The following is a 19,379-nucleotide window of genomic DNA, read 5'->3' as shown; positions in this document are numbered from 1 at the left end:
CCGTTCGTCGCACGTAATACGTATGGAGGTGTGCAGATTTCACGCGACGAACACTTTTTATGAAAAGTTGTTTCGATATGGCGTATAAGCAAGCAGCAACGTCTTCTTCCAAGCGTTGGCACCTGGACGGTAGTGTCGTGTTTGCGTCGACTTGTACTGGAAAAAGGGGTTAATTGCGTGACGGAGCCGAAGAAGCGGTTGCAAGACGATGTATCGATGCCAGTACCGGGATTACGCCCTTCTGCCCCGCTAGGATGTATTTTAACGAGACGATAAATTATTCGAAATGTCAATCGCGCGATATCGTTCGCGCGGCGCAGCCGCTCGTCGACTAATCGCGCGAAGGATCGAGAATGACGTCAGGCTGCGCGACCGATCGCTTGTTCCTCTTACGCTTGTTTCCTCGCAGAAGACAAGACGCATTAACCGCGAGCATGGGTGTGTACACTTGTCGCAACGCTGTAACAGCACGAGAGAACCGAGGTTACGTCCCTGATCCCCCATTTGAAAAACCCTTTTGCTCGCGACCGACCGGTGCGTTGCTCGTTAATTGTCCAGCTTCTCGCCGTTCAATTACACCCGGAGTCGTTGGTGCGATTGCTCGTTAGGCGTTATCGATCAACGCGCTGCCATCGCACGGCTCGTTCTCTTCTTTCGATCAAGTCGTTAGACGTTTCGACGGCATTCGATTTTTAAGAAACTCGCGTTTAAGCCTTAACAAATATTCGCTAATCGATCGAATATCGTTCCCGCGATTTGCCAACAAAGATCTCCGCATCGTACATCGTACATCGTACATCGTCGGTGTGGTGTCGATTTTATAGGAATCGACAACGTATAGAGATTTGTTCACCGTTAGCCTCGGTAAGGTATAAATTCTCCGCGCCTTTCTTTCGTTACACGCGTTTCCTGTCAAGTAGCGAAACAGATACAACAGCCAGATCGCAACCGGTGAGTAACGACTCCTTTTATTTTATCCGCGATAGTAATCGGTTCATTCAGCGTAGAAGAACGTAACGCCTTGATCACGAGAGTTCGAGGAATCCGTTCCAAGGTGGATGGAGTACTAGTAACGAGATCAAGGAATGCACCGCTCTCTCGCACGACCATCGATAGCTGATCGCGAACGTTTCCGCGTTATACCGAGAAAATCGTGCCTTGGAAACTTTACGATTCGGTAGATCGATTTATTATACATTAAAAGGTATTACGAAAGGTGGTGAAGCGGTAGGTGTATAAAGTATCGTTGCGACAATCGTGCGATAATTCATTGATTCGGTGGATAGTTGTGTTTTGCAGTACCGTGTCCATGAGAAGGTAAAACTTGGCATCGCGTTAAAGAAGAAATCGACACGCATCGAATACGTATGTAAAGAGCAGCCCTCCGGGGATGTGATATTTTTCGGGCCGATGTGAAATTACCGAGAGCTACAGAGTCATTACCGTAATTAATTACGTCATCGATCAATCACGGTGACATTAAAAAGAACGCACAACAGCGACGATTAAGAGTGATCGATACCGAGCCCATCGTCATTAAACTAATCTTTAATGAACACGCGGACGAGAGGCGTTCCAACGAAACGAGAAATTCTCGCATCTTCGCTGTCTGCCAGTCCCTGTACTTTCGAGCGCGTCAACGCGAAAAAGGAAGAAGAAAGTTGACGTTCCCTCGAGTAGCGGAACTTGATTTCTTGATAAAAGGCATGCGAGAGTTCGTATTCCTCGGGGTGGTTTCTAGAAGGTGGATGTAACTATTCGAGCTGCATAGAATAGCTTGCACAAGGAGGAGAGTAAACCGGGGGAAAGAGTGGACGAAAAAATCGATGGCGAACGAAGGAAAGGAAAGGAAAGGAAAGGAAAGGAAGGAGGAGAAGAGGGAGGAGCGAGGATCTCGATGATGATAAATGCTTCCTGCAGAGAAACGTGATTTATGCCGTCATTAGAATAGTTGCCACGAACCTCCCGTGTAGGTGGTGCATAATGATCGCTACCACGGACCACTATGTACATGCAAACGCTCTCCATGGCTATCCGAGAAGTTGGCTTTTACAAAAAAGGCTCCCGTTGCTCGATGATTGCGACGCCCATAAACACAGTTCGCGACGGTACATTGGTTACTTACTATCCCCGTATCCGCGTGTTCGAGGCCTACTGCGTGTTTCCAATCTTCCAGCGACTAACCACTCCGGGGGACGTTTCGTTCGACTTTTCGAGGATGATCGTTCGATCGAGCCTCTTTCCAAACCCTTTCCAAACCGCACCGAGCCAATTGCGTTCCCGCCGATCGATGCTAGAACTTGGGAATTGCCCGTAGATCCAATGCAAATCCTCGAACACTCTTAGCAAGATTTTCATCGTGATTTTTACCGTTTTAAACGTTTCGAAGGTCTGATCGGAATCCACGAAATCCACGAAATAAGGTATTCGTAGCGAAGCTTCTCACGATTCTCAGAGTCTCGGGAGAAAGCGAGTGGAAGGTAGCGCACGGTACGGCTGACCTTTCATCAACGTTTTTTTCCCACTGGTGGAGATGAGTTAGGCGATCGATTAAAAGCTTAATTATCGAATGTAATAAGGACCACCCATCGTTCATTTAGATCCATCAAAATAGATACGCATTAATTGGACGAGGGGCAGCTCTCCTCTGATTACCTACTACCGATAATTATATGTTAACCACGTATTCAGATCCGGCTCGGCACGTACTCTGGAGAACCTGTTCCCCTACAACGGCGAACATTGAATCAAATTGCGTGCGCGTGCAAGTGTGTATACCAACTGTATTCACGCCTCCTAACCTTTCGCTGGTGGCTAGGTCTACGCGTAAATAATTAATTGCCGTTGGTCCCTACTAGATCGAAGCCATTGCAGCCACCGATGGTTGGCTTTCGTTTCTCTTACCACTGTGGACATCGTAATTCTATTTCTTTCCTTCGCTGTGGATTCGACGATGGTTCACGCTTCGGAGTATATGATATACCGATCGCGAGAAACTCGTAACTTATTCTTCGAGATACCGTTGGATCGTGCTACGACGTTAAAAAAGAAAAATTGCTCGTTCGTTCTAACCTGGCTCGATATTATGTCTGTTAGATTAGGTAAGATCGAGTAAATTGATCGAATAATCGAGACACGTTCCGATGAAGTATCGTTAGCGTGTACTCGAAACGTTCTTGTTTGCCACTAATTACATATATGGTAGGGGCAAAAAGAATACAGTAAAATGGTTCGATTCTCGAAAAAACCGGTATCGGGGTCAGAAAATTAGACCGAGACGCTGAAATCGATCGGTACGCGTAAAGTTTTGAAAGGCGCGTGGTAAATCGCTAATCTTTATCCCTTCCTATGGTTATTTCCGATTTTTCCATACACGCGCCACATTATACACGCCAAATTACAAATTCCGATCGGAATATAATCTTTCACTGCCGTCCTTCGCGTTAAGTAGAGTAGAGGGTTCTGTAAATGGATATAGATAATTTAACCGACAAAGAAAACACGCGAAACGATACACGTTCCAAAAAGTTCGAATACACGTTCGAATTAAAAAATCAATCGATGAACGACTTAGTAATACACCCTGAAATCGGATAGCTGGAATATAAAAAGATATCTTGTTTTCTTTATAACGTATCACCGTCACCAGGCTTTCGTTCGGCTAAAAATTCTAGGAAACTAAATCAACGCGTGATTCTCGAGTCTCTCATTACCGCGAGACAGAGCCATAAATAATAATCGAAGCGGTTTATTAGGGGCTTATAAGCAGCTTATAAGCAGTTTATAAGCGCGACGCGTCATCTCTTCTTTTTCCGCGATTCTTCTCTTTCAATTGGTAGCTCGACAGCCACAATAACAACCTATAACGGCATGCTGCTTCTAGCTCCGGGATAACCGTTGAATATTTCTTCCACGAGATATCTCTTCTTTTTACATCAACGATATTTGCGAAATAAGTAGATTCCTCAAAGCGATTGCGTTCTACGTTCGCTTCGCTTAAACGCATTCATCCGAATTATTCTAATTTCCGTTAATACTCTTTGATCCGGAAAAAATTTAGATTTTGTCAGAAAGTTAAAGACTCGGGAACAGGGATCGATAAAGTTGACGTTTCGCGTGAGCAACGAAGACGTAAATTCGAGCAAGCGGCATTTTCGACGACACGGCGGTTTTCCACCGAAATCGAAGATTCGGATCGTTGACGACGATTCCTGTCTTTTCGCGAACAGTTCTTTCGACGTTAACGACGCAATCACGTCCTATGGGTATATAAACGCGATTTGTCAAAGCAGCAGGCGTACCTCACGCGAGAAGATGCATGTCCATGGCGCATTTTGCAGCCGGCGTGACCGAGCCTATCGTACCTCGCGATCATTCCTGGAAATTTAATAGACGCGTTCCGCCGTTTCTTGATTCTTCGACGACGACATCCGCCAGCCACGAGAACTTCGTGCAATTCGAGATAACGAATAAAGAAACCACGCTCTTCGGTAGCGTCCAAACGATACCAACAAACCACCCGTCTCTCTCGTTCTCCTATTCTCGTCGGCGACGAATCGTGGTTCCCGTTTCTTCGCAAAGAAAACCATGGCAAGATTCGCATGCCGAGTTCGTCGATCTGAACGATAGTGCTCGCGTTAGGCCTTGCCGCGCTTGTTAGAGATAGGTAGACCGACATTTGGAATTTGTTAACGTTTCACGAACATAGAGCAAGTGGATAGTTGCAAGTATTGTGTGCGGTCTTTGGGATAACGCGAACATACTTCGCTTCGCGTATAGTAACAGTGCATCGATCGAAAAAATTCTGCAACATAAAAAATTACTTCGCGACATCCTCCTTTTTTCGTTTCTAATACGTATTTTGATTAAACGCGGTACAATTTCTTTCTTATAAGGAAAAAGTCACCGTTTCGAGTGGTTCGAGCAATCGATCTCTCGTCGTTGGATTCGACAAATAGGATTTATCGAAACAAATGTAAGCGACCTAATCGACTGCCATTTCACATTTGGTGGCCCCTCAGAGAGATTTGGCCAGGACATTGTTCGAAGAAGGTTCCACCGCTTCGATCCTAATATCATCGAGCTATCCAATAAACGTAATGCCGGGCTTTGAAATGTCCCGTGCCCGTAAGCCACTCAAGATAACAAAGGGATCACGGTACAGCATCTTGCGGGGACAGCAGCAAAAGGGTGGATCGGCGTGTCAAATTCAATTCTAACTCACGTTAAGCGGTCGCTATCGAGGGCGTACCGGCGAATTAACCCACCAGATAATACCATTATCGTGGAAGCCTGAAATTACTGAACATTACGTATCGATGCCAATTACACTTGGTCCGTTGGTGTGTGAGCGTAACTGCGGGCGCGTAACTGCAGACGCGCCAACCCGAAACGATTACTTCATTTACATGTCGCGTAAATACGCGTGGTTCTGCCACGTGGTCAGATCGGGTCCTCGTCGATTACGAACCATCGATTCCACCGAAAATTACTTCCCAGAAGGGCATACGCGAGAATCGACCAACGGATTTGTTGGCCCGAAGCTTGTTATCGGCCGTTAAATGCCACGACGAATTAATATCGCGCGCTATGCGCTACTATGCCGTGCTATCGTAATTTTATGACCGCGCTGGTTTCTACAATCTCTGTCGGAACTCGCCAAATCGAACGTCCATATTTTCTATTTCGATCCTTGTAACGACCGTCGTCGAAATGATATTTTTTAGCAGGTTGCTATACATGTACGACGCTCGAGACGCTAACGCTCCTCCGTAGTCCGCTCGAGACTTTGAATCGACTAGTTTCGACGAAGAGAATGTCGCGATACAGTCGGAGAAAGATGAAGTACCGCCATTAACGACATTTGTACTTGTACGTCTTAATTTTGAACGCGCAGTCTTTTAAAAATTGAGTTCGTGCTTTATGTTCAATGGCGTAGAGAACGCTTGCAACAGCCTAATATTTCAACGCGAATTCATCCGGAGAAACTGCGTAGAGGCGAACAATTTTTCCGTTTCTAAAGATGCAATAAATATCTGGTATAGCGAAACAGTTTATTTGCACGGCTGAACGTCTACCGGGAATAATTTATATCCATACTTTACCTGCGAGATATCAATCCTTCTAACACAATAAGCTTTTATACACTTTATTAAACCGAGAATTTATAACGCGGAGAACTCGCTGCATGGACATTGATTTGTTGTAACTTCAACTTTACCTATTCGTTGCACCACGCTTATTATTTGCGACGAATAATTAAAAGTTCGCGAGTTCGTAACGTTTACGTTGGCAACGCATCCTACAATACCGCTATTAAAGGTTACCATATAACGGAACGCTGATCATAAGTCGAAATCGAAGATTCATCGAATCGTAAACCGCGAGTACAAGCGGTTGGCGATTTGAAATTTTACGACGGTTCCTTGCGAGAGCTTTGCGCGCACTCTGCCATTCTGTTCCATCAATTTTATAGTGCGATAAAATGGGATATCGCATGCGTAATAGCGAGAGGATCGTAGTTGGGCGCATTAAAACGCTCACACGTGGGTAAATACGGTTTCAAGGAGAAATTAACAACAAAGTATGCGGCTACTGCACTGCAAGGATCTATGCTAATTTTCGCCTCCCGCACCTGCTGCCTTCGACGGATTATAATTGACGACATATCCTGAATCTGATTTCCGGTGATTATACCTACACGGTACACCGATAAACGCGTCGTCGAACGTGTAAGAAGAATCGTCTCGCGATTCGAATTGCTTCGATGATCCTTAACCGAATTTGATCTCTTTCCTCTTTCTCGATGGGCGATCAACGCGAGCGATTTTGATATTTGCCACTGATTCCATATTCACCGATTAAAAGACCATATCGAGGAATCTTCGGCTAATTACGCTGGTCACAGACGAATCAGAGGCAGACTGTCCCAATGTATCAAAGTCAAATTCGATGAATTCACGGTAGCACGAACGCGCGTAATTTCGTCAAACTCCGCCGATGATTTAATTCGACAAGTCACAATTCGATCGATGCGCGCATACGGTCGAATCGAAATGAATCGTACCGATTAATTAACCATAGCGATGCGGGCTTGTCCTTATCGAGCGATAGAAACGAACGTCACGGCAGGTTACAGTTTCCGCGTAGCTGCACTTGCGAGACGAGTTCGCAAAATTTCGTGTCTCTGTATAACACCGGGAAGGTCGATCGCCGCGAGCGGTAAGCGGTCACAACCGATTTCCTCTAGAAAATTGAGCAGACAAAATTGCTGTTGCGTGAGAATCCGCCCCCTTACAAAGGGAAGTTTACGCTCCTCCACGTTCAACAGAACGGACGTTCGAACGTCCTCCGCTCGGACCACCTATGCGATCTAATCTGATTTTGCCTCTCACGATTCAACCTCTTCTCATTCGTACACGCATTTATTTCTCCATGGAAATCTCGTCTTGACTTGATTTATTAATCTATGTATCATCTTTTATTTTTATTTATACGCTAGAATTTTATTCACGATCCTCGGAAAAAGTATCTTTCACGGACGTAGAAATTCGAGAGATTAAAGTTGCACACTTTTTTTGCGTAGTGCCGGGTAGTGAAAAAGTCCGAAGAAATCCTGTCGGGTGCGAAATTTAGAAATCGTTCGGTCCGGATTTTCGGAATCACGCTTACTCGAGGTTCAACTCTGCTTCGATGACGTCACGGACCAAATCATAGCAGGTTATTATTACACTTGTAACGAAGTTAGATACGATGCAAGCGAAACGCTTGTACTTTCTCCGAATTACCTGATTTATACGATTCTACGAATTAAACGCTGTTTTGCAAGAATATTCGCTGGTAAACAAAGCGGCACACACGCGTACTTACCACGTACTTGGCTGAAATGAAATCGCAAATCTATCTAAATTAGCATATTCTCCGATTTTCAATCGTCGCTTCGTACAAAGGCGAAATCGAAGAAAATTAGCATTCTGGAGTTGTGGTCTGCATCGACGCGTTAGCGCGCAAGGCAGGATCGCGCAATCGCGCGGCTCGATGCGGCACGGTGCGGTAATCGGCTAATAAGCAGCGCTGATAGCCTTCTTTCAGTTGTTCCATGGATTTGAAGAGTCCGCTGCGGTGCGAAGCGAGATACTCGAACGAACTCGACGGTTCGCAGGCGGCATAAATCCACGAACGCAAAAGGTTACTCGTACTCGAATTCGCCTGGAAGCTGATTGCGTTCGCGTGGATTGCAGACACTCGAGAGAATAGGTGTGCGCGTTTACAGGTGGACGCATCGGCGAGGTGCGCCGTCATAAATCTGCCAAGCCATGGCAAATTAAATCATTATCTGGAAGCTGCGAGCAAATTGCGTCGATGCATGCTTCGTGACTCCTCCCTCTTTCGCATCCGCTCTCCCCTTTATCCCTTCTCCCCCTCTTCACGCGTCTTATCCACTTGCACGACCTTCGGCTTCTTCCATTGTTCTCGCGCTTCTCTTTTTCGCGAGATCGTGCGCTTCGTTGCCACCTCCGCGCGTTCTCTCTTTCTTCCCTCTTGTGCGCCGTTACCGCGTTACCTTTTACGCTCTACGCTCTACGCTCTACGTCCTTCCTCCCTGCGGCGAACTTCCGTGCGAGTTTCTCTCGCGATACCACACCCGTCGGATGTCGAGGATATACGTTCATATTCGTAAATTTCGCCTTTCGGTTTTGCGGCGCAGGCGAGACTGTTCTCCGCGAGCCGTGCCCAACTTGGAAATGTAATTTCGCCGAACCGAATCCGCCGGATACGGATGCCGCTTTAAACGCGGATGCGACTGCCACCAATTGAGGCGGTTTTATAAGCGTCAGACGCGGCACAGCGCGGTGGTGGGTGCGGTGGTCGAGAAATTGGTAGGAGATCGCTGCCAGAGTTCCCATTTTAGCAAATATTTTGCACGAGTAGGAGAGAAACTCCGGAGGAACGTTATCGATTCTCTGTGCTACTCGAAAGAGCTGCATCGAATACTATGCACGAGGGTACATCGTATCGCAAGTCGAACAACTAGATCGTTTCTCTTATTGGCGATTCAAATTTCTTTGGTCTCGTAAATTGTCAACCAGACTCGATATATCCTCTTTCTATATCTCGGTAGACGTAAATAAGCGCGACTTATTCTTTAAAAGCAAGATGCTCCGACTTACTATACGGTCTTTTTGAAAGACGTTGTTCAAGAAGGAAAAGAATTTGAATTCACGTTTAATCTATATTTTCCCTAGATAATAGAGGATCGTTTCGTTTCACGACCGCGAAAAACTAAACCTCGCTAACCCGCGTTATCCTGTGCGCGTATATACCGGCTCGCGTGTATTTTCTTTACTGCCAGCGCTACTATGTTATCAAGTATACGCAAGCTGCAAAAGGTAAGCTGAGATAGCACATGGACGAGAATCCAGCGGAAGAACAGATATTATTTCTTAATGAAAAAATGTACAGCGACGTCTGTATACATGCTTCATTAATCTTCCGCTCTTGTTTAACATTCATCCGCAAATATTCACACGTGTTAAATATTTTTCGCTAATAATCTGATAATTATTATTCGCAGTATTCATTTCTATAATTCCGTATAACGGACGAGGATCGAGAACATTTCCGATATCGGCGATTTAAATCGTGCAAATATTTTGCATTTCCACGAAAGAGATAGTAACGGTAAATAGTAATAATCAAATATCGAAAGACGATGAAACACAATCGTCGTAAGGTAAGTTTGACTGTTTGCTTTCGATATCGAGGAATCAAAGGTAAAGCTGTGTACCGTGTCTCTCGTAATCGATATGAAAATTCAAGTAGAGCACCCGTACGATATATCAGACGCAGCGAGCGTATTTTCCTATTCTACTTAATTCTACTTTATTCGTCGATAATTCGTAAACTCGAAGTTACGCAAGTTTCAGTTTTTCTTTCATTTCTACGACGAATTCATTTCGTCTAATTTCGTTTAATCTATTTCCACTGCTCTGGAAACGCGGAATAACGAAAGAGCAGAAAGAAAGAAATGGAAAGAATCAACGAAGACGGTAGGACAAAAGCGTAAAACTCACCAGACCGTCACAGGCGGATAAGGCAACCTGGGAATTCGGATGTCCCTGAATGAAACCCCGATAATGGCACTTGCTCGAGCGATTTTTTGACCGGCTGCGCACATGTACGTCTCGTTTCCGTCTTTCAACGACCATCCCTGGTCCGATGAAGTTGTCCACGGCCGTCAGTTCGATGTGGTACTCGTTACCGGCCACGGACAATCGATAGTGTACCACTGGCCCGTCCTCGTGATGGTGGTGGGTCACGTTGTGCGAGATAAGCTCCCCTCGGTAGGTCACTTTCCGAGGTATCACTATCTCGTGCTCCTGGACGTGCTTCTCCATGGTATATATGCCTGAAATGGGAATGATTCTGATAAATTCGTGTCACTAGACCAGCAAGTACTCCTGTGCACGGTAGAGGAGCACGCTACTCGTTATCGCGATATAGCGAGATGGTGTTTGATCAAAGCATCAAGTTGCACCGCTGATTGATACGTGACCAATAGGGTTGCATGCAACGTTCCGCGTTTTTCGATAGCATCGGTCGACAGGAACTTCCTTTTAAAATTTCGTCTCGCGCGATGCATATAATCCGTTTTACGCATGGGCGTACGTTTTCTTGGGCGTAGAAAATTTATTCGTAGCGCGTGATATATTCTGCGCGAATATTCCGCGAAGAGGCAGCGATCGCGTAAAACAACGTTATATATTAATCGAGTGTTTACCGGCGGCGGTTTCACCGGGGTAATGCAAGATAACGCGATCTGTGGTAGAAGCGAGTGGGCAGAGACTCGTAAACGCCGACAGAGACGGCAGAATTCAACCCGAGGGAGGATGTGATTGATTACGGACACCCAGCGCTCTGCATCGAGCAATATTTCAAATAAATAATTGCATCAACGTTGCCCGGTGTTTCATTAAGACAGCTATCGCGACGTGATTGTAAACCGGCCCGGCGGAATAATACTCGGATATCATTCATATTCTCGAACGTCGTCTTAAGTAATTGCTCGGAGTACTGTAACGCTCGAATTTTGCACCCTGGCCGCTCGTACTTGCGGTTTACGGGAATTTTGTTCGTTAGTTGATAACGTTTAATGCTTTCTGACGTTCTCGCCGGCATCTTAAATCCTACCGTGGCCCTCGAGCTTGGCGCGATAATAAAACTTCATTTTTCTTCGTAAACGAAGCTTTTCCAAGGAAATAACTGGCCCCTACCGAGTAGGAGAAAATTCGAAAGAAATTACGTTGAAGCAAAATTCGTCTTCCGAGTATCGTGGAACATTTTTATCGATTTTTACCGATTTCTATCTTACGCGAGCCGAGCGGAAACGAAGAAACTTGAAATTTCACAAACATCCGCATCCTTTGCGACGTTGCTGAAACTGCAAACTAGCGATCGCTCGGCATGCTCTGTCGTTGAAACACTATAGACGCATTAATAGCGTTAACTTCTTTTTTAAAAAAACATCGAATAATGCTTACCGTTACCTGTAATCACGATATCTCGTTAGTTCTCATGTTCTAGTTAGACAAGCGAGACACTGTGTAATTCGTTTTTTATCCCAATTTTTTTTACCAGCTCATGGAACTCATTATGCCGTAAAGTCAACGGCGAATAGAGCATAGAGGCTGCGAAGCGGTATTTGTAGCGGATTGGATACTTTTCAACCTTCCTTTCCAACTTTTATTCACTTAGCACAGCGTTGCCACCGTTGAAAATTGCATTACATTCATTTCCACCTCGCTCTCTTTCCTTCCTCCATTTTTTACCTTAGCATTTTTATCTATTTTTCATTCACGCAGTACTTCGTTACACCGCATAATCGCGGAGCTTGTCACGTGAGTTTTATAAGCGAGCCCGATGCATTATCCAATGAAAGAATCGCCTCTAAGCACAGATCTACCGAGAAAGTAAGCAGTCGGTATCGATCGTTCCATTTTTCCGATATTTGCTGTTCTACCTTTCCAAAGCTACGTGTTCGTGAAGTTTCTCTCAAATTTGGTATCATCGTTGCGAGATATTATCCGAAGCGACGATCTTCTTTCCTTCGCGTTTACTCCGGGTTGGCCAACAAATTTTGACATGATTTTTGCTTCATCGAAGCAACGCGAATACCAAAATACGTTTAAAAGCGCGAAAAGGATGGAACGAACCGCAGAACTCGCGAGCACGAGCGAACAATTATCCGCAATATCGGTACGCGGCTGGCAAAAATAATTCGGAACAATGGCACAACGATCGGCCAAACATCGGCGACCGCAATATGATAAGCGGTTGGCCGATCGGGTGACAACGCGTAGCCGAATGAACGACAGTTATGCACCGTAAAATTGATGTAATAATTTCCGACTGATTCAATGGGTCGAAGCACAACGTCGACCGCTTAGAAAAGAACCGCTGTGGATTCGATTATTCGCTGCTCATCGATCTTGAAGTCTGCGCGCCAGCACCTCTGATTTTTCTTCGTCCCTCGACCAACGATAGAATGTCACCGGCAATTTGTCATCTTGGCGCCCACTTGCCGATACGTCTCGATCGCAAACACGAAGATCATAAAGGTTCGTAAAGGGAATCACGCACGTATATCGTGCTTTGTCGATCCTCGTGTCGCAAACTAGCTTCGCGCATTGATCGCGTTAATTCGTATCCGACTATCCGGAGTGTATTATTTTATCGTTGGGTATTCTTTATTGTCTCGACTAGTTTCGAGCACGCGTTGGTTAATGCTAACTTACTTTTCTGTTCTTTTTCCCTTGCAAACAGGTGGTCGTATCGTCAACTACGTATAAACGCATTCGATGAGTGTTCGAAGCTCGTTTAGAGATTCTCTTACAAACGTTTATGCGAATCGAGTAACTCAGGCGATAGGTAAAAGCTATCGGTTAGTTTAGCCGCGCCAAAGACGATCTAAAATCTTCGATCGAATGAAAAGCGCAAATACGAAGCAACGTTGTTTCTAAGAAAGAAGAGAAAAAAATCAATTTTATCCATTACTCTGGAGAGAGGCAGCTCGAAACTAGATATCAAAGAAAATAACGACGAAACGCGCGTCTTTGTTAAACCGGTCGATCGCATTGGTGGAGGAAAAATCTGGAACGGCCCCGTCCGTTTCATTGAAGACGATATCCGATCTCGGTATGCAGATTGGATCTCAACGATGTTAACTGTCAGTCCGCTCTTACATGAAGACATATTACGGCAGCTGAACCGTGGCTGCATTCCCGACGTCTTTTTCTCTCTGTCCTCCTCGGCCAGAGGCTAACCACAATTATTCTATTAGACGTTAGATCACCGTCGACAATAGTAAATTGTAGTTCGATCGGTCGATCGGTGTCCACAACAACGATTCACGCTCGACGAACCGTCGATGTCTTTGATATATGACGCTATTTATGATCGCATTTATACTTGCGTACACGGAGGACGAACCGCGATTTCAGGCCTCGTGAAATCGATAACGGGCGTTCGTTTAACGAAGGTTTATCGCTGTGACTTTTTATCGGCGCTGGTATTTCAGAAAAATACTAGATCGACGTTTAGTACTTAGGCATTTCCCCGTCAATTTGATACCGATACAGAAACTCTAGAAAATAAAAATATGGAAAGCCGAAGGATTAAGCGTTTCCAATGAAAGTTCTTCCAACGTTATTCCTGTCAAAGCGATAACTCTGAGCGAGTATCGATATGTCAGTTTCAACGTGAGATACAGATAGAGGGCGAACAAAGCGTTTTATTCGAGTTGCGAGTAGTTTTAAGAATCGATAGAGTTAAATTATAGAGAAGTTCCGCTCGTTTACCAGCTTCTGTCCCGGCACCGAAACACCCAAGGCTAAGGAAACAAGGATACAGTACGCTAACGTTCCTTCTTGATTCTTACCATCGATCCGCTACGAAATCGAGCCACTTCTCCGATGGATTGCTTTCGAGGATGAATAGTGGCAATATCGTTGAGACAAAATTAAGGAGGCTGTTAAAATCAAACGAGATGGCGCGAAAAAGAACTCTATTTAAAATCGTTTTATCGTCAACGGAACTTGGACGGGTGAAATTTTGTAATAAAACGAGATCGTAAAAAATTGAAAGATTTGACTGGAACATCGTTGTAGCGTTAAAAGCGTATTTTATCGAATATGAGCAAATTCGATTATTTTCATGGATATGGAAAAAGTTGAAGTCATCGATGGACGGTTATCGGGAAAGAGTGACGTAAAATCGTCGAAGGTAACGCACATTCGATACGGTGCTTCGTAAGGGAGTAACGATAGCGCGGATCGGTCGATTCACACTGTTTATCGGATAATTTCATCTCTACGTTAATATCGAAGGCTAATCAGCTTGTTGGTAACGAGTCGCAGCGGCATCGATCCGCCGCACGTTGTCGCGAGGAGAATTATTCGCGCGACACGGCTTATTACGAATAGGCCGGAAACCGGACCTAAAATATACCTGAAATTCCGGTGGCTCTTCGCGCGGTATAAATTTTGGAAAATATACGGCCGTCGACGAATGATAAATGTAAACGGCCGTAATTAATGATGCGTGGCAAGCACCGGGAATTATGCGCGTGAATGGGATTATCGCCGAACAAACGCACCTCTCGCGTCCAATCTCCCCCCGTTGAAAGAATTCGCATGGATATCGATAATTTTCATGCAATTCGTTTTACACGATTTTCTACGTACGATGCGTTTCGCCTGCGTATGTATCTGCAAATACATAACTAAAATGTCCAAGAATTTGAATTCCGTTCCCATACCGTTCAAGCATCTCCTATATAGCGAACAGATTTACACCTGTCCGATAGTTTGGACGAAATATTTCCCGATTATTTGTATAAAAAAAAAAAAAAAGAAAGGAAAAAATTGGAATCGGAAATTCGATGAAATTACTTAACGTTTCGTACGCTTGTATATCTTTCGATCAATAGGCAGACAGATATCTGCGAGCACGATGAATTTTCATTATTTTAGGAAGGAAAACGGTAGCATCTGTTACGATTTATTATCGTTCGTCGTAATATATTATGATTGTTAGTTACCGCGTATACATTGTTGAGAGGATAAACTCGTTGGCCGTTAACTAACTGGAGGCAACGTTGCAGTTAAGTTTATCTTTGAACCTCTCGAGCGGTTCGAACTCTTGACAAGTAAAGAACCACTGGTCTCGTGCCTCGATTACTTCACAATGTACCATCCGGATGGTTTGACCACGGGATGACTAACGAGTATCGGTCATAATTGTCGTCATTATCGGCGAACGGTTGCATCGATGTCACGGCGCGCGGCGTAATCTCAGTTCGGCAAAAACATTTCTACCCTGTAAAAATCGCGTGCCTTGGCGGCGCTCAAATGGCAACCTTGAACCACTTCACGGTTAATCAAGATATCGATCCTGGCTGTAAAAACGATGGTTCGATTTCTATGGTGATTGTCGGGAAGGTGGGTGTCGCGGGTGGCCGGGTTCTCGATACTATCGGCCGCGGGATACATCGTGGCGGTAGCTCGCTAGGAAAAAACGTCGATCGTTGGAACGATCGCCGGAGTAGGGTCGATCGAGCGACGGCTCGCAGCTTTCCACGCTCGATACAGGTTTCTGCGATGCGGATAAATAGCTTGGACGACGAGACAGAGAGGGAATGAGGAGGAGGAGGAGGAGGAGGAGAGAGGTAACATCTAGTGCGTTCGGTGAACGGTATAATCATCATTATCCTATTATCATTAAAGTCGGAAAAATGGCGGGCGGACCAATCAGCGTGTGCCTGGAGCGAGTCGGGGTTAAATACAGGTGGGGACTCGGATGAATACTCGGACCTCCCATACAGTCTCTACCTACTGCATCGATACTCTATACGCGATTCTTCGCACATATGATCACCGATCCTTCCCACACTCGATCGGCCAAGTCGCTCGTACGACACTCGTTCAATTACGCAAAATAGATGAGTAATTACGCGACGCTTACGAGCGTTTCGTTATTCGTTAATCTATCGTACAGTAGTCGGTGATGGTTGCGCGTCGATCGATCATCTCGCGGGACTAATATCGCATCTCGGAACGAATCTCCTTCGTTTAAGACAACGAACCAAGGATATCCTGTATGTTTGCGAATAAAGAACGCCGAGTCTGCGATCTCGATTTTTCGCGAACGATATTTAGAGTTGCTGATCTTTCTAGTTTTTCCCATCTACCATATGGTAAACTAAAAGGTCCAGTGCCAGTGAAGGGAAAAGATAAGACTCCGCGTTAAAAATGGGGCTGCCATGGTTTAGCTCGAGCGCTCCACTTCAAATTTTTTGTTCGACCGACTCTCGGTGCTCTTGTATAAAATAGAGGAAAAGAATTTGGATCGTCCTGGATATCTCGAGAGAATATACGGCCAAAGGGATTGGAATACGAAATTAGTCGAACGAACGAGCATTATCTTCTCAGACGCGATGAGAAAAGTGAATCTTCGCGACTCCTCTCTAGATTCCGTATTACCGAAATTCCGACTAGATTCCATAATTCGAACGCTAAACATATCCGACCTGAGCTAACGTATCGATCGAAGGAACACCGATGAGTATTTCCGTGTAGATATCTGCGAGATCGGTGGACTTGAAAGGCGTAACGGTCATGGCCATCGTGCAAGCGAGAGACACGTCTCGAGGCACGAAAAATAAATTCAGGCCACGTCGGGCGACGCGTCCCCGCGTGGACCCGCGAGGATTCACGCAACGTTAGATTCCGGTTCCACAGTTCCAGAAGTCAAAGTTATTAGGCGTCGGGACAATATATTATCGTCGATGACCGGCATTACGGTATAAAACCAGTTCCTTCTTCGGTATGACTCACTGCGACGAGACTCGTGCCTGTCCTGTCCATCGGCGCGGCCCCGCAAAAATTCCCACCCATTAGCATATGCCTACTTATCGAATTCATTAAGGTTGCCACGATAGTCGTGGAAACGCGGCGCAGCTTCCATACTTTGCGGTTCGGGGTCTCTTTTCAATAAACGGCTTCCGTCGATCGGCAACGATCGTTCTCCGACGCTAATTGAACTTTTATAGTTATCTCATTAGCCACGATTTCTCGGCCAGACGGCTGCTCGTTCGAGCATGCCCGCAATTTTGCACGATGTACTTATTATCGAGAGGCGTGCGGCTCGACCGAGGTTAAGGTGTTTTTCGATCGAACTTTAAACACGGCCATGCGATCGACTCACGTATATTCGCACAGTTGGTTCGCTCGACTGGTTACAGGACGTTTCAAGAGTAACGTTCCGACATTTTGCCACAATGTTTCTTCGCGCCGAGTCGCTTCAAGCTCTCGACTCTTCCGAATAATTTCAAACGGTCTTCCTTCTAGATTAAAAATACCGCTGTAAAGTCGTCGGTTTGGGTTCTACCGTGCGATGCTTAAAAACGCGTTGCCGAATTACAAGTTTCGTAACTCTCGCCTTTTCGTTGCTCGCGGTGACTTCCATACACGAGTTGATCCAAAAGGAACAAAGAATAGCGATCGAACGAATGGGAGAAACTACGTTGGCGGCTTTCCAACAGTTTTCAACTCAATGATCGAGATTTAAACTTGGACGCTTAAAACTGTATACATTCATCGTAGAGGTACAAGTCGGTTTGTAAGTCGACGTAGACCGAATGTTAAGGAACTTCGCCGACGAGTCTACCTGACCTTACTTCGACGAAACATTCACTATAAACGTGAATGCTTTCTATTTTTGGCGTTTCTAAATTTAGCGAATCCAGGAAGAGTATGAAACCAGGTTTTCGCTCGTGTACCTTTGATAAATTGTGTTTAGCATACGACTACGAGCAACAAAAGCACGATATACGTATCGCGTAAAGTAGCGCGTAATGTTCGAAAGAAAGTATTTTGCTCGAAAAGTTTCTACGTGGGCTTGCACTTTTTTAACCATATTTTCAAAGTACCGTAACAACGTACGAAAGCAAAATAATAGATACGATCTACGGGTAAAAAGTTACTCTAAGTAATTGGAAACACGGAATTCCCAGCGGTTCGGAGATTGGCAAACGTATCTTTGTCAGTTTCGAAGCGTAGAATCGGTAAATTTCGCGACACATTTCGGAATCAAGCTGTATATCGAATTCGGAGCACGACGCGGCGCGGTGGTTTGATTACTTTGGCCACGTATTGAAATTAGACTAGTCGGAGGTTTGCGATTCCGAACGAAGTTTACATTGTGATAGTTACGGAAACGTGTATCGTAGCTGCAGCTTCCGTTCTTCCTTGGGATCTATCCGTATGTGGAAGGGGGGCGCAGAGGGGCTGTATTCATTTTAGAATATTCCCGGTTATTTGAGAGTATATCGAAGTTAGAAGCCGTTAAAGCTCGTAATTTTATACGTCATTTACATCGCAATAACCGGTGATACACGCGCTTCAATATGTGAAATTGCACAGCTCGAACATAGCAAACCGAATTTCCCTCGGTCGATTCGACGCGTTACTGCGTTAACGTTAACGCAGTAACGCGCGTTCGATAGTTCAATAAATAACATTGACATACACTCGATCGTGTATCTACGATTCGATTAATGATTTTTCCATTGATTCGGCATTTTCACGAAGAAAACGTATTTTTCTAAATTTATTGCCGGAATCGAGCGATTCGCAACGGAGACCGAAATTAATGGAAGTTTGAATACACGTTTCAATACGTTTTCTCTCGAAACGACGGTCGACTGGTTTACGATACCAAAATTTGACATCGTTTTCGACTTGCCGTGACTTTTGCCTGCGAGCTGCTGAATTATTCCCCGTGCAATGTTCTCCGATTTTCATAAATTCTCCCAACAACGTACTCTCGCGTGCTTCATATACCGAGCTTTGCAATCATTTATGGAATAGTAAATAACTATTCGTTGCGCCTCTTATTCAGGCCACGTTTATACTTCCACGGGGAACATAATTTCCAGGAAATGATGTTCCACGCGGACTCCAAAGGTCATCGATTCGTAAACTTTATGCTACCGTCTGTCTGATTTATCTCCTTCCGGTAGGAAGCGACGTTGCAGAAATCGAAGAATGCTCGTTTCTCGAGAATTCTCCTATTACCGCTGTAACGATTAAGTAGAACGGTCAAGTTTGCGAAGCACATGCCGAATCTGCCTTACCACCGAACGTTGCAGTTAACCGAAGCTGCATAGACCGCATCAACAACTTTACTAAACTAGGTTTGTAAACTTAAGAACACCTTGATTTCCTTTCCAAGAGTAAATTCCGCGTTGTCTAATTGCAAAAGATACTCGAGAAGATATTTTGCTCTTTAAAATAACCAAACTCTTTGTTTCGATCTGTCCA

The 19,379-nt window shown here is 45.0% G+C and overlaps 1 protein-coding gene across 3 annotated transcripts in view; it reads right to left on the bottom strand.

The window, feature by feature from the left end:
• Window positions 1-19,379, bottom strand: part of LOC117211868 (A disintegrin and metalloproteinase with thrombospondin motifs 7-like) — a 57,016-nt gene that overhangs the window by 18,600 nt on the left and 19,037 nt on the right. For all 3 annotated transcript variants that reach the window (XM_033456132.1, XM_033456130.1, XM_033456131.1), the window contains exon 3: window positions 10,074-10,408. In XM_033456132.1, coding sequence (XP_033312023.1) covers window positions 10,074-10,408 — 335 coding nt within the window. The remainder of the gene's footprint in view (window positions 1-10,073; window positions 10,409-19,379) is intronic.

The sequence above is a fragment of the Bombus bifarius genome, unplaced genomic scaffold (assembly GCF_011952205.1).
Source record: "Bombus bifarius isolate JDL3187 unplaced genomic scaffold, Bbif_JDL3187 scf7180000008263, whole genome shotgun sequence".
NCBI lineage: Eukaryota > Metazoa > Arthropoda > Insecta > Hymenoptera > Apidae > Bombus > Bombus bifarius.
The sequence above is the reverse complement of the archived record's forward strand: the minus strand, read 5'-3'. Positions and strand labels throughout refer to the sequence as shown.